This window comes from Crassostrea angulata, chromosome 3, assembly GCF_025612915.1.
Source record: "Crassostrea angulata isolate pt1a10 chromosome 3, ASM2561291v2, whole genome shotgun sequence".
NCBI lineage: Eukaryota > Metazoa > Mollusca > Bivalvia > Ostreida > Ostreidae > Magallana > Magallana angulata.
Genome location: NC_069113.1, coordinates 34576742 through 34601782, shown reverse-complemented (window position 1 = coordinate 34601782; position 25041 = coordinate 34576742). Strand labels below are relative to the sequence as shown.

Genomic DNA, 25041 nt, shown 5'->3' with positions numbered 1-25041 from the left:
TGTCTGAAACACTTCCAAGCACGAATTGGGAGCTTTGTCTGTCTAGTCCTGGAAGATAATAGTCTCTTTTTGACAAGAACAAATCGTTAGGTAACTGGAACAGTTTCGGCTGTATCTGTTTTGTTCTGATACCCATGATTAATTGTCAGCAATTGTCATCGTTTTTCATTTTTTTTCTTAAGACGCCAGTGCTGCAACAATATGCATGTTTCTTCAAGATAACGTGCTACATGAAGTAGCATTTTGAGAATTAAAATGCAATTCTTCTGTAATATCAACCTTGATGGGGAAAACACTTTAGAGTTAAAAATGGTTAACCAATTATAATCTGCAGGGGAAGCTTAGGGTTAAAAATTTATTCACCTGGGTTATTCTAAAACGGATAAGGAGAAAAAGAAGATAACAATTCAGGATGTTTTCCGTCTAAATCGAAGAGATTTTACTCACCTAGCTGATTATAAGGTCTTTCAACACTACTGGACCCTTATCGTGCTAAAAACTACGTAGATTTGGACAGGGGGATGCCATTTACTCTTTGTCAAGTTGAACTTGAAATGCTTTTCGATGTTACGATAAGGTTCTTTAAGGGCAACTTAAACTTACACATTGAAGTAAAAACCCTTTTTCTGTTATTAATATTCATTTTCATCCTTTTTCTTTTACCGCAATAACTGGTCACAAATCAGGCGGTTTAGGATCAATATGCGTTAAAGCCACATTGCTTTGATATCAAGACAGCTCAACAAGCAATTAGATATTCTCATTAAAATATAAACATGCTTATTCCGCCGTAAAAATGAGAAGCGCACGTCTCACAAAAACTATAATAGTTATAAAGTGCCAAAACTGAGTAAAAATGTTTGAACTTCTGCTTGTGCAGAATGTAAATGACGTGTATTTGGAGATAAAGATTGACAAAATGCAAATGGTGGATTTGCGTCGATAAATATTTGATATTTTTCAGGAAGGACCTGGGAATCAACAAAATCCACAGTAGATTATGAGAGAGATTCTTGCTGAGTTTATAGCTACTGACATGATTGTAATATCTACCTCCAAAAAAAATATACAATGGCTGAAAGTTGATTTTAACTGTAAAGAAACGAACACAGCCCCATCCTACCCGAGTTAAGGAAATGAAAGATTGTTTAAATCAAATACACATTGTATTATTTCCTCTTTTTAATTAAATTGCATACATTATCATAAGATCTTATTCAACTTATATTTTAGAAAATCTTCATGCCCCCCCACCCCCCCCCCCCCACCCCCCAGAAGTTGCTTTGCAATCAGGATTCATTTTATTTTAAAAAGAAGTTTTGTAAAGTTGTATTGATATGACGCGACTGCACATATTTGCTTGACCTCAATTCACTAACTTCAATTCATGTACAAGTAATAATAAATGCCACAAAATAAGATTCCTGCAAGTACAAACGCCTAATCACTTTCCTCTAGTCACTAGTACGACCCCATCGTGCAATTTTACGTTGGGGGGGGGGGGAGGTTAAAAAAACCACCTATTTATTTTGATTGACATTTACACAGATGAGTCGTGAATGTGCTAATATTAAAACGGGTCCTAAAATCCATATATTTTTTCATATTACATCGTTATGAGGCCTAGGACCTGTGAACACAATGAATGTGAAATGTATAAAGACGACTGGTGATAAATTTCATTTGCTTTCAGCCACTGTACGTACATACGGTCAAACGTATAATGATATTGTACCTCTACAACGATAACTGTTTACTGAGGCGCAAACGCATTACTCGGAACCCATCAATGAGTGAACGAATTCTCGTGTTTTCTGGAAATATCTCACGAGATTTGCATAATGGTAATATATAACAGAAGTATGAGTAGTCCATTGTCAAAAAATAAATGAAAAGTCCGAATTTGGCGATATGGATAAAGATTTTGTGATGCATAAAGTTTTATTTTACGTCGGGCTCATCTTTTGAATTTAGATATTCTTTTATTTTTTTTTTGGGGGGGGGGGGGGGGGGGTAGGTGTTAATAAATTTGTAATTTTATACCACTCTGTCTTTCATAAAGATATATATACATCCTGCGTGTAATGGGACAATTATCGGAACTAGCGCTCCGATGGAACAATCTCGTCCGACAGTATAAATCATTGCTTGGTAATTAAGAAATGCATGGTTCAAAGAGGATATATTTATAACTTCAACACTTAGTGACATTAGTGCGAACATATATACTATTGGAATAAAGGGATCGGGTAAGAACTCGATTTTGGTAATTTTCAAAGAAACTACAAATCCAAACGATTACAAAGGATGAAAGTGTCATCATGGGTCAATAACGTTTTACGTAATACGTAAATTAGAGGCATTAGGTACATTCATGTCCTAATTACAGTTGTGTTTCATGGATTCGCATTTCCAGTAATTGCCAATACTGAATATCAACTAAACATTCAGTTATAGTCCAAATGCTCTTATCCCCATTTTAGACATCTAGATTTTCTAATCGACCAAAAGTAAAGAATTGCATAATATGTTTATGATGACATCATGACAATCATTTAAAGTTTGTTAGTTTGTTCGTTGTTTCAAATAACTTGAGGGTATTGTAAGATCATCAGTGCAGAAGAGGTATTTTTTCAGGCGTTTCTTTTTTGGTATCTTTGCAACTTTAGAACGGAAGTAAACACCAATGAATCGAAAACGAAAGTTGAGCCTGTCCTTAGCCTTTCATGCAGGGCAACTTTAGTGCCTTCCTGACAATCGTGAAAAACGACTTTGAAAGTATTACACATGCCGGTGCCGGCCATGACACTCGCAATCGCAATATTTTTCTGTTGGAATTGAGGCTAACCTAATTTCATCCAACGATGTTATCAAAAGTAGTCTACCTAAATTTGTAGTAAACATTTCAAATTGACGGGAATTGACTCCTTTTTTCAATATTTACCTCCGGTGACATGTATACAGTTGTGGCATTTTTCAAAGCTTCGCCCGAGAAGTTGTGATTTATGCAACTGAACTTCATCATGGAAAAAAACTATGGTAAACAAAAAAGCACTGTTTTGCGCTTCATACTGTCTTCTTGTGCACTTTCAATGGTTCTAGAATAGAATGTATGTCTTAGTACTTTTAGTAAAGGCCCGGAGGTCAGTGAAATTTAAGGTACAGCGCGTTGTTTTGTCTGAGAATTTCTAGACTTACACGGTCATTATCTTGTTGCTCGAGATACCTTAAGCTACTGGGACATTGAACCTTAATATTTATGAAACAACTTTACCAAGTTTCATTGTTCTACTTGTAATGATATCGCCTTCTGTGTCATATTAAATCACAAAATACACGTACATAGATATATAATTATGTACTGCAACCGAAACAATGTTTACCAATATATCAGCTTTTCCTCCTGTCAACACAAAGCCGCGACATTTAATTTCGCTTTCTTGCATGATTATTTCATATTACACGAGGGACTGCAAACAATAATATGTCTTACTATTTATCTTCATTTTTGAAAAAAAAGAAAAGATTGATTAACACAACCATACGAGACCGTATGGATTGTTTAAGCAAGAATATTGCGTTTTTTGCTTAATTTAGTCTATTTTAAACTAAAAAGCAACGTGAATTCAAACATCCATTCCTGTGAAACCAATTTACTTCTTTTCTATAGATTATTAAAATTATTATTTAAAAAATAATGCAAAACGTTTGTATTATCACGAAAAATAGGGATGGGGGAGACTGTTTTTAAAATAAATATGGCGAAAAATGTGCATTTCGAAATCAAATTAGGGTTCTAAATTATTAAAAGAAAATAAAAAAAAAACATGATATGAAATTATTCAATGCTTTAGAAATGTGGCCACACTTAATGTTACATTATAAGTAAATCCTCTGACTATCTGAAGTATCTTATTTCAATGAAAAAAGGTTCACGCCTCCTTTCAACTCCCACAAACACAAATAGAGAGTGAGGTAGTAATATATACGTTTGACATAAAAAAGCATCAATCAATTTATGATCTATTTATGCATGAAACGAAATCTGATTTAAGAAATGTGGCGGGAGTAGGTGGGAATCAAGCGTTTGCATGCATAGATTTTTGTCCATAATTAGTTTCGTATTTTTTTAATGCGAATAAATATGATTTTATTTTTTATTTTTTTTATTTTTTTTGCTTCTAAAAATGAATAAACTGTTCATCTACTTGTGCATCGGTCACGATATTTAACGCATTGGCACTCCAAACGTGCAATGATGTAGCATAATACCAGCACTTCCCGCCTCCTTAAATACTCGTCTGGTGGTATATATTTTTGTATCCTAGGATACTAATCTCGGTCGACTCATCATCACGATTCTTTTAATTTCTTTATGGGGAGAACCTGTGAATTTTGATCACGCCGGAATCAGTGTGTCGTCTTCCGCGGTGATTTCTGGTTGTCGCAAAAAAGGGGCTTAATGATGAGAAGATAGGCGAAATCCGAAATATAGAATGGGGGTTAATGGTATTGTCTCTGGAAGCCTATAAGATCCAATTATGTGGTCGCTTGGATCACGAAATGTGACCAAAATTGGTTAACATCACCGTTACAGCAACCGATTTATCACGTAGAATATCGATGTAAAGACATGTATTAAATTGCTTTTTTTAGATACCCAAACAGTTTGAATTATGATACTAGTAGACAGAATTTGAACAGACAGTTAACATACATATAGCTCTTAACTGGTGGTGTAAATTGAGATAAAGTGATACGAAAATTCTAAGAACACACACAATTTTGTCATCTATGGAAGTCCGTTGTTGCAACATAAGAAAAATATTTAATTTGGCGGCCTCCAGATTAATAACATGGCGGCCCATGGATGGAGTTACATGTATGATTAAAATTTTTATATTTTTGGCACCAGTGGACTATCATGCGCTGGACCAGTCATTGACAAAATATGAAAATAGTAATAATGTAAAACATTGATATAATATATTATTAAATATATATAATATATAATTACTTAATTGTTTTCATTAATTAAGTTATTGATTATTAATAGATATTGTATAAAACATTTTTATGCGATAATGATGTATTGAAGTTCTAATGACAGTTGACTACAACGCCACAACTAAGATCCATAGAAAGGTGGCTAAAGCGCCACATCTTACTGAATGCCTTGAGACTTCAGCATCAAGCTATCTCTCGGATCGCCTCGGCCAAACTTATTCTTGAGTGACATTAAAATTCTTTTTTTTTTTTTAAACTGGGTCTTTGGATTCAATACGGGCTAATTCCGATCTTTATTTCGTGGTCTTTGGATTTCGATAGATTTCGTGTCTTTGATTCACTAGTTATCATTTGCTCTAGAATTCGCTAAAGTCTTATTCACTATGAATCATCATTTTAATTGAAAAATAACCGAGATCAATGTCTAACTTCTTTTCATTAAGAAAATATTAAAACATGAGCATGCTTTACGATGTACAACGAAGTCAAATTTTTAAAAAGAAAAAAATTCCTATAAGGTCGCTTTGAAATAAAAAAGATAATATTCATGTATTTTTTACCAGCTGGCACCAATAAGCTTCCGTAGTCTTCTGATTATTTTTAGGTGACCAAGGGTATGTAAAAATTATTTGTTTTATAAAGTTTTCTACGAAATTTTGCACATTGAAAAGATTCCAATTCAGTATACATGTATCCAAACAAAAATCTTTTTCTGCGTATATGCTGCCCGGAAGGGAGTGGGGGGGGGGATAAAACATAAGTCGAAACTTTGAAGCTGTTCAGTTTAATTCAGATTCTATTTTAAAGATCATCTCATTTTGGTATCGCTTTTAATAATTCAGTTATTTCAACGAAGGGAGAGAACAGCCAAGATTTCATTCGCTTTCACAAATTGATGTTCTCTGATAACACGTGGCAATCAATAGATCTGAAACCGACAAAACACCGACATGATATTCCTATAAACCGCCATTTGGAGAAATCCCGGATTTACGCCAAGACAATTCGTATTTTAGTGGACGTCTTCCAATCACCGATATAAGGGAATGTCCTTTAGGTTACGGTTTAAAAGACGTGCTGCATGAACGGAGGTTAAGAAAAAAGAACTAAGCCGATTAGCTTGCTCTTCAGGCGTAGGAAAGCCCCCCCCCCCAACCTTTAAAAAAAAAAACTAAAACACAATACGCCTCAAGCATTATGTAGATCTAATTAAAAACGCTGGGATTGTGAGGATTAAGGGAAATATAGTTTTACGAAGAAATTACCCATAGTTTTACGAAAACAATTACCCTGTAGATGCCGGAATATCAATGAAAGAGCAGCTGTAGCTAATGGGGCAATTTGATGCTCGTGAGATCCTGAAATAGTTCGTAATTTTGTCTTTTGTCATGTTGACATTAACATTCTGCTACTTGAGGCTTCTCTTTTTGTCAATGTACTAGAAATTAAAGCTCAAAGTGAATCAAGTTTTAATTTAAAATTTGACACTCTATACAGATGCTTTTCAGTTTGAATTCATCAAGTACTAGTATCACATATCGGTATATGTTTTTGCTACATCCAACGTAGCAATTCTTGTTTTTAATTTTTTTTCTTCAAAAAATTACGAAAATTCACGATAGATAACTTTGTAACCAAACTTCAAGCGTACTCAAAGAATAAGGAATTATTCTTGGGGCATAATGATATTTTTGTCAGGCGTGATCAAATCCTATATTGGACAAAAAATATGCCAGAAAAATCATCATTCATTAAACATATATATACTTGTTTGGACTGGTGAAACACATTCCGGGGGCCAGGATTTACGGTCGTGAATCCTACCGAATTTGGTTGATATTAACATTCCCACATTTAATTAATGAGAATGATTTTGTTTGGATGGTCAATAAATTAACCATCAGATCTACCTAAAAATACGTTATGATTTGTTGAGCTATAAACTTTTAATTCGTAGAGAAAAAAATCACATATTTTGCCTTTTAAAATTTGGAATATTCCTATCTTTTTAAACAGAGCTCTTCATTTAGAGGAGACCAGTACAGTCTAAAAAAAACAGCCATGACTGTCGAGCCCTCTTAATATACAAGCGAGTTGGCAAATGTCTCTGTCGTATATATACGATTGTACAGGACGTTGACTAGATATACTTGGCATTTATGTAAAACGACACATACTGAATAAACCCATCTGTGCTAATTTTACAAGTACACTGTACCCCCCCCCTCCCCCTCCCCTACACATACATGAACCTTCAAAAACCAACACAAAAGATATTCGGAAAATCAATATGAGTGGCAATTTTATTCACTGTTCCTATTTCATTTGCAATCTAACCGTTAACTATAAAAGCCGTTCCTCGAAAATGTTCCAGGATTCAAAGCTCAATCAATCAAGCTACAACACAGATGCTCATCCGTGTACGTATATATGTGTGTGTGTGTTTGAATCATTACTACCAAATGAATATTTCGCCCAGTCAATTTTTCGAACGTGATTCTCCAATGACTAGACCTTTATTGTATCGCCTTATTATACCGGAAACATTTAGCCTTTGGACACCGTGGAGTTTTCAAATGACTGAACAAAGTGGAAAATATAAAACAGCTATAATTGGTCAAAATTTGGCACTCTCATTCTTGTAGCCTAGACTTGGATAAGACAGCAATTTAATACCAGTAAGAAAATCCCATGAAGAATAAGACATTAAGATGTTGGCTTAAGGCCGCGAGAAATGCATTTCTGCTGATTGCTAGAACGATTTCTGACAAAGTACCAAATGAACCGTTTCTTCTGTCCAATTTGTTAACTCTAAATCGGTATAATCTGATGTATGCTAATGAACCAGTGGACAATTATGCCAGTGATAGAAGAAAGATTCGGTTGAGCCCCCCACCCCCCCCCCCCCCCCCCCCGCCTTCGCCATTGAAACATCGATTTAGCCCACAAGCCCACCCCAACTTTATAAAACATTCTTATTTTGATTACAAAAATATGATATTGCTACAGAATCAGAAACTACGGCAATTATGTATTAACATATTTAATACATGGACATGATGGTATTGGAATTCGCTAAAGATCATTTCCTAAATGATTGCTCCCAATGAGAGAGAGAGAGAGAGAGAGAGAGAGAAAGATAGATTTGTTTTTGTCCTCATGTGCATACTTTTTTAGCTGCAGTCTTAATACGCACTGCAAAATACTGATTAGGCATGTCACTTAGAATTTCCATTTTGCTGGCAAAGACTTCAAGCACAGTATTTTCATAAACTGATTTTTAATCAGTAACATCGATGGTACCTTGTTGTGCTTCTGAACACTTTGTCAGTAACACCTCGAAGACATTTACGTAGAGACGAAATTTCAAAGGTTTCCGAAGACCATCAGTTACAATCTAAACATTCGAACCTTTAATCTTGCACAAACCAATGAAACACACGCTGAAAACCCGATGGGGAGAAAGTTTTCTAAGAATATTTTTAACAAGCCACTTGAAAATCATATTGTATAAATGTTTTGTTTCCAGTTTTATTGGACTTCAGAGTGGAGAGAATCACAAAAAGTACTAATGCTCTGATCTGTGAGTAATAAGGTTCCTGCTAATTTGTCTAAGGTGCTCTCTCTCTCTCTCTCTCTCTCTCTCTCTCTCTCTCTCTCTCTCTCTCTCTCTCTCTCTCTCTCTCTCTCTCTCTCTTGTCATACTCACACTTGGTAGGTAATCACTCAGACTAGAGCAGCATGAAATAAGAGAGATAACTGCGTTCTGTTACGGCAACTATTGAGTGTTCTTCTTGTAATGTAAAATGTAACGAAGTTGAAAACCAAGTTGCGCTATTATACAGCATATATCTTATACAGTTGAAACAAAGTACAGACTATTTATTGCGACAACCCTACTACATGTAAAACTACATGTATACCATTAAATTGATTCCACAACCCAGTTAAGACACACAGCATAGTTTTTTTAATTGGGGAAGGGGGCAGACTCATCGTAAAATTTCACGGATCTTCTACTCCGGGGGGCTGGGGGGGGGGGGGGGGGGAGGGGGGATCTATTATAATTCAATTTTTATATGTATGAACAATTAAGAATCAAAGTACTGAAGTACTGAAAGCCGGGCTCTTTTGGTGTGTCTTTATGCATATTGTGTAGTAAAGACTGAAAATCTCTCTCTCTCTCTCTCTCTCTCTCTCTCTCTCTCTCTCTCTCTCTCTCTCTCTCATGCTTTTAATGTCGGCAAAGCATCAGAGAGTTTGTAAGCGGCTATAAACAAAAAATATTTCTGTCTAGTAGAAGTAAAAAAGTTCAACAGTTGCTGCCTTGAATTTTGCAACAAGCATTATATATTCAATCCCCATTTCTTCATCGGGCAGCAAAGTAGTTCATGGAAATCCATGCGCATTGTATGTGTCCAAAACGCATAATAATGTTTTAAAAACACGTTATTAATAAGAAAACTTAAAAAGATAGACAATACATTCGAAATTTTAAAAAAAAGAAACAAAATGCCAACACTTTTGACAAAACGTGGCTCTTTGTGTAACTATTTGGTATAGCGGAAGCTTTACCTTGACGCTGTTTGGTTTTTTGTTTACTGGTGCTATTTATAGTAACATTGGCGATTTGCCTGCCTATAGCCAGGACTCTGCTTTCAGCAGAGCCCGGCTAAAAATGTTTGCTACGAGAGGCACCTCTTTTTATCTTTTGTTTAAATGAACAGAATTTCACGGCATCGTATTCAAAAATATTAATCGGGCAGACCTACCCCAGCATTTGAACAGCAATGGGAAGGGAGGGACTGTCCCATATTGTAAAAATGACCTAAAAAGGAACATTCCATGTTATACCCCCCCCCCCCCCCCCCCCCGTTACGATGTACCGTGAATTAACCCTATCTTCTACTAATGTAACCATTTGTCCCTTTGTGCAAGTCACAAAAATCCTTTCTTGATTTTCGTTCGGAACTGTTATTGATATTGAAATCTAGCAATTAAATGAATTCTAATGTTTATGTCAAAAAACAAATTATGTTCAGAATATGATTTAATGATATGATTTATATCGTGTTAATAAAAAGGCAAAAAGTAACTAAAAATAGTGTTTAAAATTTAATGCGTTATGATAAATGATGTCGATCGTGTAAAATAAAGACAAAAAGTAACTTATGAAGGTTCTTCCAGCTCCCATCCCCCGAATTAAAGTACTTAGGGAGATCGTAAAAAAATAATTACAGTGTTAAAAAAAAATGTGTGTAGATAATTGCTCTCACCAGGAATTTAATATAAATGTTTGTTTTAAATAGGTAGCCCTGCCAATTTATCTTCATTTCTTTCAGAGAGAATTACACAGTAAGCGGTTGGCACGAGGTGGTTTTTTATTTTAAACTCAAACTATTTCATTTTGGCACTAAAATTTTTGAATGATATTGCGTAGAATATCGTGTAACCGTTATACGCTCTCCTCAGTGCTCCGTTTTCTGGGCACCACACTGCTGTTTGGTAAACAAGCTTGTGGTAGAGCATGCAGCTAGCGTGGCTTTCAAAGACGAAATTCCGACTGATAGTTCATAAACCCTCGGTTGTTATCGCGCAGATCCAGGAGTAATGCAATTCCGTATTGAAAACTTGTAAAAAAAAATTTTAAACCGTATTTTCATTAAATCGAAGTACTCGTCACAACGATGGAGACGATTTTATCGTACATTTTATTCCTGACCAGCGTCGCCGTGATTCTTGTGACCTTTTTCTTCATGAAAAACCGTGGACTCCCCAAGGGACCTTGGACTTTGCCATTCATTGGGGATACGGCACTTTCTGATAACAAAAAGTTTATATTTTTTCTGAGAAATTTGGAGAGCAAATATGGACACATTTTTCGATTCAGGCAAGGATCCCGTCACGTGACAGCGGTAGGTGGACTGGAGAATATTAAACAAGTTCTGGAGCAGAAGTCCTTGCTACCATATTGCCATTGGTCCAACTATATTACGAAAGTCCAAGCAATTCAAGGTACTACTTTACCCTCTTCGTTATACTATTTTATTATATAATCTTAAATTAATAAGATATAGAAATGTTGAGCGATAAACATAACAGTCTTCCATATTTCAACGTCAAAACATTTTTTTTACTTTATGAACATTTTTTTGGTAAAAATAGTTACTGATCTGGTAAGTTTGATTTTAATAGATTAATTAAATTAATAAATATTAATTAACATAAATGTACAATGTAACATATAGGCCCCTCCTGGAACGGCGACGAACTTCTGAAAGTCCTTAGTCAGATGTCAACTCAAACTGCCGACAATTTTCTGAAAGAAAAGTCAACATTAGAAGCGACCATACTGGAGGAAGTTCGATTCCTGCAGAGGGAGCTGTCAGCTGACAAATGTCGACCAATCAGCATGCTGAATATTGTATCTGACGCTGTTTACAACATTGTATCGGCAATTACGATTGGCGAAAGGTATATACTCAGTAATTCAGTAAAAATGCAAAAGGTTTAAATCATTAGATTTTTACAAGAAAAGATACGTTTTGGACCTTCAATTGTTAGTTATTATTAATGCTATCGTTTGGTTCCTTTTAAATATTTACTGTTTCTAATTCATAAACCCTCAGAAACGAATTTCAGTGTGAATTGAATATGACAGATTAAAATAAACAGACGCGGAAAACGAAAGGCCAGAAAAAATAAAGATAGCATCCATGTGCCTGATTCTAAGAGGATTGCATAATAACTGTCAGACAAAAACGGAAACATAGAAAGTTCTTTATCGAGAAAGTCATACTCCGTTCTAATCGCGACTCAGTTTCTGTCTCAAAGGCACGTAAACACGATCCATGTACATGTATTATATAACATGCAACGGCTTGCGAAATATTGCGACATCAAATACTTATATTTAGAAAACAGACTGTCTGTAAGATAAGAGAAAAGTTAATACGTACGATTAAAGACAAATCTTTAGCAATTATTTTTGTATAAATATGACCACCCAATGTTTAGGTTTGAAAAAAATATATAATTACTCTATTTTATGACAATTGCAAATGATTGCCATCTAGTGCTGGTGTCGAAAACAAAATGCTACTACTTGTTTTACCCCATAATAAGAGACAATTATATATAAAAGCACAAAGTTTAGATCTGGTCCCCGCCGACTCCAAAATTTTCAAATCACTTAATTCAGTTTTTTAAACTCAAATCCTTTAAGAAAAGTTCGTGGATTTGAGGTCAGTACTCAGAGGACATTGTCGGAAAACGTAGGTAATATAAGCGCGACCGACCTTGGGTTTCCAACGCTGTTCGGAGGATGAGTTTTGTTTCGAGAAAACATGGTGACGGCGAGGCAAGGTTGTATACAAGTATGTAAGTTGATCCGATCAGACACCGCCTGATTTTGTAGCGATCATGAAGTAATATTATATTGTAATGCAATAACGAGTCGGATTACAATATTTCACGTTTTCCGATTTTTACTGATTACAAGCACATAATAAGTACATTCTCCGATCAGCACATTTTAAAGTTCAACTGTCCTTTAACATGTTTAAGTACTTTGAATATAAAGTTATTTTGTGTTACTAGTATTAGAATTGAAAGTTCTAACACGTGCATGTCTGCAACATACTTAGACTTGTTTATATAACATTAACATAAAAAATCACGTGCAGCTTTGCAAATAAATTTTAAAATTGGCATTTATCAAAACTTTTGAGCATTGGAAAGGCAAGGGGCAAGGTACGTGTATATACTGTAACATGTGACGTGACTGTTATTCCAGACTCGAGTTTGACAGACCATCCTGTCGGCGGTTCAAGCAGTGTCTCCAGGAAATATCAAGGAACAGCAATTTTGGTTTTTCGGAAAATGGTGTTGGTTTTTTACCCCAGGTGTCCACCAAAAAGGTGAGCCATGTTACTCCAGTTTGAGTAGATAACTTATATCATTTGTAATGTATAAGGGGGATGCTCAGCAATTAATCCATCAGATCAGCTTTAAAATTTTACATATTTTAATCATAAGCTATTATCTAGTGCAGAAAAATACCTAAAACTTCAGGTTAAAAATTTGAAGAAAAAAATTCTATATAAAAACCTACCTTCTTTTAAAATACAAGATGACATTTTATTCTCATGCAGAGTTCAAAACTCCAGGATTCTGTCAAGTACGTCCAAGAATTCTTGGAACCAAGATTAACCAATCACAAAACGTCTTTGGTCAAGAAAGAAATCCCTGATTACATTGACGTGTGTTTAAATTACAACGCCAGAGAAGGGAAGATAATTAACGGTAGGTCTTAGTATCAAAGGGATTAAATATCAAAAATGTATATATGATAGTAATGCAAGATTTCTATGATGGAATTTTTTTTTTTAGAAAGTCGTACAGTATTTTCTTTTGAAGCTTGAAATCCAATGGTAAATTGAAATTCTTAGGATTATTGATATAAAATGAAATCTTTACCTTTAAGATGAAGGCATCCTCCAGGGGGTGATAAATCTGTTTACGAGTGGGTGTGAGCCGACCATCAGTCTAACAATGTGGTTGTTCCTGTTGATGACGCGGTACCCGGAACTCCAAAAGAAATGTCGCCATGTTATCAGTATGCAGGTACAGGTACAATGTAACGCACGGTTATTTAGTTCGTGTTCTTTATTACCAAAAAGACAACTTGTATATACACTTATGTTTGGAAATTAAAAATAGTGTCATAAAATAAAATCCTAAATATTTTTTTTTCATAAGTATAGACAACTTTTAAATCGAAATCATAAAAGAATTTATATATACATGTAATTTACCTTGTGTTGTATATGTTTCTGTTTCAATAATTGCATTTGGAAGGAAGTTTCTGAGCTTAAATCGTCGTTTTGTGAAGTCAGTTTAGTCGACAATATCGATTAAATTTGATAGCTCTGTTTCAGTGCTCTGTATTAAGATATTTATATTATTTACCATCAAGCCTTCTTAAAATTGTTTTGACATTAATTCAAGAAAAAGTTTTCTGAATTACAGTTATTTTCATGAAGGTGTAAGGCATTTGTGCAGTTTTGTGGGTTTATAATACAAAAAACACTCTTGTTATTCTCAAAATCTTAATGGCACCAAACGAACCTTTACAGTGTGAAAGATATCGACGCTCTCTCGAGTTAAAATTTAAAGCAATATGAGCTGCAATTTTCATGTTGAAATTTTTTTTGCGAAAATGACATAAAATATCATGGCTTTTAAATTTCTGTTAGCTTTATTTTTGTGGGAAAAGCCGTTGAGAAGCCTTAATTGAAGCAAAATTGAATTATTGTCACCCTGTACAAAAATTGATTTGCTATATAATCCTTAGAAGATAAATCTTTCTTCTAACATAAATAAATGATTTTTTTCACATCTTATTTATCATAAAAGTTTAAGTTACATGCAAACTTATCATTCTCACAGGTTTTTGAACAAAAATAAAATTCTAAAAAATACAGCTCATATTGCTTTAGAATAATGAATCTAATATGAGTTTTATCAACCTTATAAAAACCCGCCCTGTGTAACACTGTCAGTGATTGATTAAATCCACATATCAGATTATCAGATTGAGTATTGTTTAATTTCGACATTAAATTTGCTATTTGGTTTTAATATCTTCTTAGATTAGCATGTAACACATTCAAAATTTAATCAACCCCCCCTCCCCGTTTCCGTATCTTCTTCGAACACGATCATCACATCTGAGTGAGGTGCATCGGATTCTCTCAGTGTTTTACGACCTTCCAAATAATAGGTGTTTTCTATTGTGTTTTAGATAAGGGATGATGAATGCGTCGCCTGGGGTGCCCGGGATAAACTTCCGTTCATCCTTGCGACCATACAGGAGGCGCAGAGATTCTCTAATCCTGGTATGTTATGCTCTCGGCAGGGGGCGCTCTATTACAACTAAAACAGATTTTAAATTCTTTTGGTTTTTTCAGTTATTGTTGAATTTTTATTTGGTTTTTATGTTTTGAGATTTTTTTATTTTGGTTTTATTATTATTTTCGTGCTTTATCTCACAAATTGTACTGTTTAATATTTGTACCGTGTATATGTTAAAAAGGGTTTATTTGAAATGTGTGTAAATTTTATCACCATGATTTTTTTCAAAATATAATCACCGGTTCTTTAAAAAAGATGAAGATATTTTGCTTTCCCTTTTTATGAAATTGCAATGCAGTGTCAGAAAGCACGCGCGTTCCTCGATATTATTGTTAAAAACCACATGAAAATAAATGAAACACTTTTGCCACTTAAGACGCAATAAAGAATGGGCATATTGAAATTAGAGGATAATTTGGTCCTTGTCAAAAAAATAGTTTCTGCGTGGAAAACAAGAACATGCAATAACAAAAAATCATAATAGCTTCTTATTTCAACACAGCAAGGCACGGCACTTTACTGATATTAGCTTGATAATGTTAAGATGAGTTTGCATTCGTTTTTCTTTTCTCGCTGCGAAGAATTGCTTTAAAGATGTATAATTATTTCCTTTATAACCAAAAGATATGATAATGAATCATAATAATATTGTACAAAACTTTTAATTTTTTAAAATTTGAATTGTAAACCTCACATCGTGGCCGGTTAAACGAATTTTAATTTTTTTTTTTAAATCCAATTCGTATCAGGCTTTCACTTTACATCTGATTCATTATACAGTGCCTTACGGATACCCTTACGAAGTTTCCTCTGAAATAGAGGTAGGAAACTACAGAATTCCCGAAGGCGACTTGCTCCTTTTGAACTATCGGTCTTGTCACATGGACTATACCTACTGGAAACGCCCAGCGGAATTCCGACCGGAAAACTTTACTGATTCCGACGGGGACCTTGTCCACCACGAAGCTTTCTTACCGTACGGTTTAGGTGAGTGGTTTTCGTGTTTGGGCATCATTGTTGCAAACCAACACTTAAATACACGACTCTCTCCAATTCTGGAGAACTATTTGCATATACAACGGACCGTGGCTAGGAACATACAATAGAAATATACAATGATCATGAATGTACTTAATACATCTATGAATACGAAACTTTTGAGGAGAAGAGTGGAAATTAAGTCGATGATTTCAATGTTGTTGTGTTACATTATGATCCTTGTTTTAATAAGGCGTAAGATACATGTGCTTTCAGCTAGCTAAACTTGTCTTCCATATATTTAGTTACCGATATACAAACATGTACATGTAGAGTAACAACTGTGAAAATTCTTTTCAGGTCATCGTTTTTGCGGATATAAAAACATTGCAGACCAAATTTTGTTCATCGTTTTCACCAACATCATCAGTAAATTTAACCTTCGCGCACCGGAAGACAACCCAAACCCATCTCTTACGGCGGAAGAGGGCCTTATACGATATCCCAAGTCGTACCACGTGATACCATATCCTTTAGAAGACGAGAAACAGTGAAGTGGTTCGTGCCACTATCTAAAGCTGAAGCATGGACGCTGATGTTTTAAGACATAGTGTTGCAATTAGATTGCTTGAAAGCTAAATGCAAAATACTGACACGTTTCAGAGAAAATTCTAGAATAAAATTAACACGACAGAAAGTACTTAACTTTCTGTTTCTTTCTCTTACACTTTTTTTCATGTAAAATTATTTTTTCGATCAGAATTGCACTGAAACGTCTGTTATGTTTTTGCATTGTTCTTATAGAAACAGTAACAGCAGTTATTTATGTATGGAGGGGAAATATAATTGAATCATTATAAGCTTACAACATGGGGTAGCCTGATGAGGCCACAGGTGCCCGTTTGTTTACGAAAAGATGATCCATGAACGTGAATTTTGACATGACTGAGGCTATTGTTTACTAAAGGCTGGGTGTTATAATCTTGGAAATATTTTGCATGTGTTTGATCTATTTTATAATAAAGTACGTAAGAATCAAAAGAAGTTCATTTTTGCGCGTGGTGGTTAATTAAAGCGTTTATCAATGAATATGGCACTGTGAACTCCAACAGGGAGTAAAATATGGTAATCCACAATAATTTGAAGCTAAGTTGTAAGTTTAATTCCCTAATCCCTTTTGCTCGAAGGTTCTAAACGCCATCATTTCATTAGTACGCGGTTTTATAAATTCTTGTAGATAAGAAATGTTGATTATGCGTTTGAGGTCCCCCCCCCCCCCCAAAAGCTGCAGGCAAATCAAAAAGTTGTTTTTTTTTTAAATAAATCATATACACTGTTATTACGTCTATAACGATTGCCTCGTCATCGCAAATATTTCTCGCCGCGCGAACAAGTCCTTGCCATGAGGCTGTCATGACCAAAACGGTCGGGGACATGGAAATGAGTTGTAAACTCGAATTAATGAAATTGGATTTTATCAAAATTATATCCTTTGGTTTCATTCTTTTTTCACATATTAAAGGTAAAATTGACAGACTGTCAGTATTTGCTTACATACAATATCTACATGTATGTTAAAAAAAAAGTAAATGGGACAGTAAAATAGACAAAATTTGTAAAAATCAAACGTTTTTATTTAGTGTTGTTTTGATTTGCAAAAGCTATTAGCAATTTAGGAAAAGCACAGCTCGTATCACCCTATTACAACTAATGGATCTCCGACCAAACTGAAAATGAAAATATGCTTGATTAAATCATAATACCAATTACGGTATTTGCAAACAAGAGGCCAGGGGGCCACATCGCTCACCCGAGCAACAATTGCCTTAATTCTGATCAAATTGGCATTACAGTATCTTGCTAAAAAAAATTGAAAATCTGCCAATTTTTATCCACCTCTTTTTTTTTTTGCTAAATACCAAGCCCCTTTTGTTGTTGTACCTGTAAGAAGATTTTTCTCTATTCCTATGTACCCCCCCCCCCCCATTTCGTGGCCCCACTTTTCTCTAGGGAATCATGGTTTCATCAAACTTAAATCTGCAAAACCTGTGCTTTCACACTAAGTACTGAGTTTTGGACCGAAATCTTTTCCAGAATATTTTTAAAGATTTTCTTTATAAATTCCTATGTAAAAATTCAAACCGCCATCACGGCCCCGCCCTACCACTTGGGACTGGGATTTTGCAAACTTGAATTTACACTACCCGAGGATGCCTCTACACAAGTTTAAGCTTTTCTGTCTTTAAAAAGAAGATTTACATAGATGTATATATGTAAAATTCATCCCCCATTGTGGCCTCACCCTACCCCTGGACTATTATTTAACAAACTTGAATCTATACAATCTGGGATGCTTTCACTCAAATTTGGGCTTTCCTGGCCTAATAGTTTTGAGAAGAAGATTTTTAAAGGTTTTCTCTATATGTAAAAATTTATCCCCCATTGTGGCACCTCCCTACCCCCAGGGACCATGATTTGAACAAACTTGAATCTACATTATCTGAGGATGGTTACACGCCAATTTGAGCTTTCTTGGCCTAATAGTTTTTGAGAAGAAGATTTTTAAAGATTTTCTCTATATATTCCTATGTAAAACTTGATCCCCCCACTGTGGCCTCACCATACCCCCGGGGACCCTGATTTGGACAAACTTGAATCTACACTATCTGAGGATGCTCCCACTCAAATTTGAGCTTTTCTGGCCTGATAGTTTTTAAGAAGAAGACTTTTAATTTTTTATTCCTATGTAAAACTTGATCTCCCTCTTGTGGCCCCTCCCTACCCCCGGGGACCATGATTTGAACAAACTTGAATCTACACTACCTGAGGATACCTCCACACAAGTTTAAGCTTTTCGGGCCGAATAGTTTTTGAGGAGAAGGTTTTTGAAAAAAAAAATTAAAAATTTGAATAATTCTCAATTATCTCCCCTTTAAAGACGGCGTGGCCCTTCATTTGAACAAACTTGAATCCCCCTCACCTAGTGGTGCTTTGTGACAAATTTGGTTGAAATCTGCCCAGCGGTTCTTGAGAAGAAGATTAAAATGTGAAAAGTTTATAACGACGACGACAACGACGCCAACGACGACAACGACAGACAACGGACAAATTGTGATCAGAAAAGCTCACTTGAGCCTTTGGCTCAGGTGAGCTAAAAAGGATCGAGAAAAAGCTGAAGAAGCCTTAGACCAAGACAATTCTTTTCCAATGTCATTGTGATTTTTTTTAATCGATCCATGTTTAATGTGTGTTTATTTTACTGATAATTCAATATCTGGCCCAACAATTAACTGCGATTGAGTTCAATCAGGGAAAATCTTCCCAATAATTTAAAGAATCTTACAGGGAAAACCCCAGATTTAAAATCGTAATGGTGCCCGGATGATAACGTTAAAACATCAATTAACAAAAACGTTCCAAATGGTTCTTTCCAAACATTTGGATTTTTATCCATTAACGAGGTTGTTGCACTTGTTGTTAAAAAAAGTAAGTTCGACAAATATTTTAAAGAAAAACCTAAGCAGTTGCTAAAAGTCATTGGGATGTGTTGTCATTTATGATTAGGAACTTATATATAATTACTCCTTACAAAACGCATGTAATAGTGTTCATATGTATACATATGTATTGAAATCATGTACTCAATTTTCTTTCCTATGCACATGCGTTACCTTGTTTTACACAGGAAGTTCATCTTCCACGCGCAACTCTCGTCGTTCCACATGAAGCTTTTGTGTGGCAGCAGGTCCAGGCAGTTCTCGTCTGCTCCTACCCGATGGTAGTGACTCGGCTCTCTGGGCGCCCAGCGGGTGTAGGTAAATGGTCGCCCTTGTTTCACCCACACCCATTCATTCTCGACCAGAAGGTCCGCCCCGCCAAGCCAAACTCCGTCGGTTTGGTTGTCTGTGCAAAAACAATCAGAAAGCTTTAGAATAAACTATCATATCTTGTGTCGCGGGTTGAGGTAGCATTGAGACTTGATACGTGTACAAATAATAAATTTATATGTGTTCCTGAATGATTTTGTAGGATGCGTACAATTAGTCCAGGTACTCTTGAGGTAGGACTCGATCCACATCTGTTCCTCTTCAGACTCAATGACCGCTAGATCACCGCCATAGATCTCGCAAAATTTCTGAACCAGAAAAAAAGTTACTGTTAATGTTTGATATTTGATTTAGAGAAGGGTGCAATTGGTACTCAGGTATATTGTAGCAACAGTGTATGTACACCGTACGGCAAAACAATTGAACGGTACCAAAAATCATTTCGAGAATAATTTGTTTCAAAATCACTGAATGATTAATTTGTTTATAAAATATAATTCTTTTCTACCTCCAGATGTGATGTACATGTAGATGTAAATCATTATATAGTTGCAAGTGACAGTATATATTAATTTTAACCGATGCTAAAAATCAACTGTGATTATGGTGAAATAAATTTGGTAATTTAAAAACGATGGTATGGCCCGATTGTTTACTATTCAGCATCCATAGATATGATTATTGGGAAGTTCAAGTCAGTACTTTCAGTACTTTGATCAATTAAGATATAATAAGCAATGGGTGGTACCATTCAGTACTTTCAGTTCTTTGATTAATTAAGGCAGTGATACCATTGCTTGGATCCAGGAAACTCGTAGAATGGAGAAGAGGTAGCAGGCTTCTCCATGCTTCATAAAGCCATTTGGACAGTTCTGTTGCCCGTTAACATACCCTGTGGTAGAAATTTATATCAATCAAATAATGATTATGTAGTATCATATTACGCGTGTATCGTAAGTCGTCTTATCGCCGTTCTTTATCACAAACTGTCTGGATTGTTTAAAGTGATAACCGATTCCATGTAAAAGTACATGTACATTGTATGTAGTGTGTAACAAACTGATTACAATTAATGCACGTGCAGTGGTATATCTAGTTAATCTGACCTTTTATTAATTATCATGTATTTTAATAATGGTTTAAATAGACATGAAAGCGATTCGAAGATACTTGAAATATAATTTGTAATACAAATCACAAAAACAAATTTAAAATTATCACATTCAAGTGAAAATCCACAAAACATCATGCATATCTTTAAAATACTTTTAAAACCATGCGTCATGTTTTTGTTACCTATGCCTAGGAGGAAGACAGTCAAAACCAGGACCCCAATTCCCTTCATTGCGATAGAATTGGTGCAATAGAATTTTTGTTCTTATCTCTGCGTGTCAAGGAGGTCTTAATAAATGTCGATTACCAAAAACTCGGACGTACGGTGATAATGAGTGCTCTCTGGTTTTGCGGTTTGGCCCTATGGGTTTCCATTGCTTCAGGTAAAATCCTCGTTCCTGCTCAAAATGATTTGGGGGGGGGGGGGGGGGGTCAAGAAAAGTATACACTTGGGGGAGGGGTATATGAAATAATGCCTTCTTCTTAAAATGTCTTAAATATTTTATAAAATTATCATGTAACGTAAGTATATACAAAGTTCAAAAAGTCAATATCCAATGGGTTAATCGCAGAATGGTATACTAAATCGTTTACAAAGAACAGATGTACTGTATAAGTAAAATAGACAATATAGAACGTTTTAACGTATAATTATGTTTTCATCCCTCGGTAATGTTCGAAGAACTTTTCCACCTTTAAGATAATTATGTTTTGAAGTTAATGAGCATTTTTTGGGGGGGGGGGGGGTTCGGTATACTGTCCTTTCCAAAAGATTAACGATTCTAAGGTCTGTAACACCAGTATTTAAAAACTGAAACCGGATGGAGAAGTGTAGTACATGTCTGATTATAAACGACTTTTCAATTAAAAAAAAACCCAAATTTTTTTACTCAAACAAAAATTTGATAAATGCGCAGATCAAAACTTGCAAATGACCAACGTTAACGCTAACGTCCTTGTAAGAGTTGTCTCTCTTTTCCAAAAAAACCCTCTTTAACAGGCCTATACATAGCTATAATTTGAGAATCAAAATTTTAATTTGTTTATATATATATATTTATACTATATATACCGGGGTATGAATTTATACAAAATCGAACACGTTTAATTCTGTGTGAAATTTTTACAGGTGTTACAATGAATACTGCACCTGTTTATCTTTTGACAGTTGCATTACTGCAAACCTAAAAACACGGTTATATTATAATAATCCTAAACGATTTGCCTTTCTCAAACGTAAAAATAAGTAATAAACAGCATTGTTACAAAGTTCACCGGGATAGACTTCTCAGAACTACTTGATTACGTACTAACCAAGTTCATATCCCTGTGAACTTTTAAACTTGAGTAAACAAAGCTCGATTCCTATATTTATTTACAAATAATGTTAGAACCATTTTAAGAAGAGCCTTGACTTTGAGTAGTTGTGTCAAACAGTAATGTGACTTAGGCCTGTCTATTTCATTGCTAGCCACTCTGTCATGGCTCTTTGGAATCAACAAAATTTGTCTGGCTTTTGAGCTACGACTACGCAATCGATGCATACATTTTTAACTTATTTTGACACAAGGAATAGATAGCTGTACGGTTCTAAGAACAGAAATAACACTTTTCTTACAAAATAACTCGTGCCAACAAGATCAGATCTGATTCAAAGGTGTCCATAAGTAATACAAGTACACGTATTATTATCAACAAAAAGCAACATTATATTGAAACTAATACCGCATATTTATGTGTAAACAATAACAAGACTCGAACTTTGTTTCCATAACAAAGAATTTCGAACTCTGTATCTTGCTTGTAATTCAATATTTGACCTTTGACGAATTATTGATAATACATGTACAAATATCTGTTTAAAAATGAATACTACAAACTGGAAAAATGAAATTTGAAATTTTGAGCTCAGATCGTGTTTAAGTCGCATTAAATGCTTGAACCGACATTTCAGTAAACGCCGTCGGATGTCCGAACGGATTTCTTCAACATGATGACTCTTGTTACAAGTTCTTTCACTCAACAAGAGCAACGTGGGCGGAGGCCATGGTAGGTATAACTATTGTACAAGTTACATGGAGATAATGAAAAGTGTCCATACACTTGACGATCGAAACTAATTATTACACATTCCAAATGGCTAGAATGCAGAGATGTGGCTAAATCGGGGGGAGGGGGTATAAAAAATAAATATTGACGTTCATTCATATTTTTATTGATGCTATAGAAGAAATAAAAGACATTATAACAAGTATACATCGGCAGAAACCTGTACCAGTTGAGACGTGTTGCATCAGAAAACTTAGGAACCCTCTCCTTTGCATTCATGCCTAGACTTTTTTGTCACAATATCATTTAGAAAAATAAAAGTTACCACCCTAGCCCCCATTACGAATACAAAAACACTTTTACATGTAAATTATGAATATTTGATTATTGTAAGGAAGATAAGGTCATACACTCGTCCACATTCCCTTATGAAAAATAGTACAACGTTCTTTGTCGTATTTAGACTTAACAAATTGACAATCAACTATGTCACTCCAAATTTTAGATGTCCTCTAAAATCATAAACTCTAATGTGGTTTTGTTCACTTTTTTCAAAATCCGTTTCTAGTGTTTGAACATACGACAGATCAAATTCATTACAACTAAGATGAGATAACGCGTTCTCAAGGAGCTATTTATACAAATAGGGAAAGTTCTTTGGAAACTAAGAGCAATTAAAAATTATTCATTGTATTTTTTAGCTCTACTGTCAGTTATTCAAGTCACACCTTGCCGTTATTGAGACCCAAAGAGAACAGAACTTTGTTGAAGGACTGCTTCGTCGAGACTATCAGACAGGTAACCAGGCATGACCCTCCATTATCACCTTCATTTACCACTTTCTACAGCTATAGTAATAACGTCACATGTAGCATTGGAATCAGCATGTTAATAAATTATTTCTGTCCAACAAGAACCAGTCCCAGTAAATTCAACATGCATCTTATTTTGCATGGACATATTTAGGATTAGTTTAACATTGTTACCCAGGTGAGCGATCTGGCCTCAAAGCACATGGGACATATCGTTTCGACCATCAGGCATGTTGAATTTCTTTCCGACCTAAGCAAATTAAATCTGCATCTTATTTTAAATTAATTAATTTCATTTTGTATAGAAAAGTATGTTACCCTGGTAAGCGATGCGGTATGTAAGCCCATGGGGCATTTTGTTCTTTCTATCACTATTTACAGCCTACATACCTTATAAATTATCAAATATTTTAAAATTCATGTACGTGTGGAAACGAAGGTTTGCCAGATGGCTGTTGGATCGACGGGACAGACGCCCTTGTAGAAGGCGAGTGGATCTGGACAACCACGGGTAAGGCCATCGCCACTGATGACTACCAGAAGTGGTTCCCTGGGGAGCCCAACTCTAATGGGAGGGGCGAGGACTGCATGGGCCTCCTCCATCACGAGAACTACAACTGGAGCGACGAGAGCTGTGAGGTCATGAATAACTTCCTCTGTGAGGCTAGGTATGCGGGATAAGCAAGCCTTTGTATGAGTAATGTTATAGAAAACACAAAAAGGTTAAGGAAGGATATGTTGAGTTGATACAAAATGTTATAGAGGCAACTGTGCTTCCTGTGAATTTCAATTTATTTTCAAATGAAGCTTCATGTACAGACAAAGCTTCATGCAAGGCTCTTTACATACAGTGTATAATTAATGTCGTATTTTGATTAGAATTCAAATATTTTATTATAAGTCCTCATTTTACAACAAAATGTGTTGTGTGGTGAAGCAATTTTCTGTACCAAAATGTATTCAGTCATGAACTTTGTGCTGTTCTCTTAAGGTATTAGTGTGCTACATTCTGTACCTTATTATTTTTTAAAACTTAAACATTATTCTTTGATGCATGTGTAAAACATGCAAGTTTCATTTAAATTTAACACAGTTATTACTTGTAAAGAATTAACATTCTTGTTTCAGCTTAGTTGAGACGGATTCAGTCATAGGATAGACCTATCAAAGTGACACTGAAGGAAATTCAAATTTATAAAAACTTTTTTTCGAAATAAAAGATTTTGCTGTGTCTTTGTTGTTTTCTATTCCAAAAACATGAATTTTCAAAAATGATCAATCATCTGTTTGGCTTTGACAATTTTTTTTATATAAATGTGTTTCATAATGAAAATCACATT

General features: G+C 35.0%; 3 protein-coding genes across 3 annotated transcripts; 2 read left to right on the top strand and 1 right to left on the bottom strand.

Annotated features, from left to right (window-relative positions):
* Nucleotides 1-10422: 10422 nt before the first annotated feature.
* Nucleotides 10423-17194, top strand: LOC128177447 (cytochrome P450 2J1-like). Its single transcript, XM_052844157.1, has 8 exons — nt 10423-11022; nt 11256-11481; nt 12803-12926; nt 13161-13311; nt 13493-13632; nt 14813-14906; nt 15703-15909; nt 16261-17194. The coding sequence occupies exons 1-8, from the start codon at nt 10695-10697 to the stop codon at nt 16452-16454; spliced, it is 1464 nt and encodes a 487-aa protein (XP_052700117.1). The 5' UTR covers nt 10423-10694; the 3' UTR covers nt 16455-17194.
* A 318-nt stretch (nt 17195-17512) lies between these two features.
* Nucleotides 17513-21158, bottom strand: LOC128177450 (perlucin-like). The gene is made up of 5 exons (XM_052844161.1): nt 21024-21158; nt 20519-20619; nt 19939-20035; nt 19572-19803; nt 17513-17627 (listed from the first exon to the last, which is right to left on the bottom strand). Exons 1-5 carry the CDS (start codon nt 21070-21072, stop codon nt 17594-17596), a joined length of 513 nt encoding a protein of 170 aa, XP_052700121.1. The 5' UTR covers nt 21073-21158; the 3' UTR covers nt 17513-17593.
* Nucleotides 21090-24932, top strand: LOC128177452 (perlucin-like). Its single transcript, XM_052844162.1, has 5 exons — nt 21090-21223; nt 22795-22889; nt 23591-23687; nt 24141-24369; nt 24830-24932. Exons 1-5 carry the CDS (start codon nt 21172-21174, stop codon nt 24858-24860), a joined length of 504 nt encoding a protein of 167 aa, XP_052700122.1. The 5' UTR covers nt 21090-21171; the 3' UTR covers nt 24861-24932.
* Nucleotides 24933-25041: the final 109 nt, after the last annotated feature.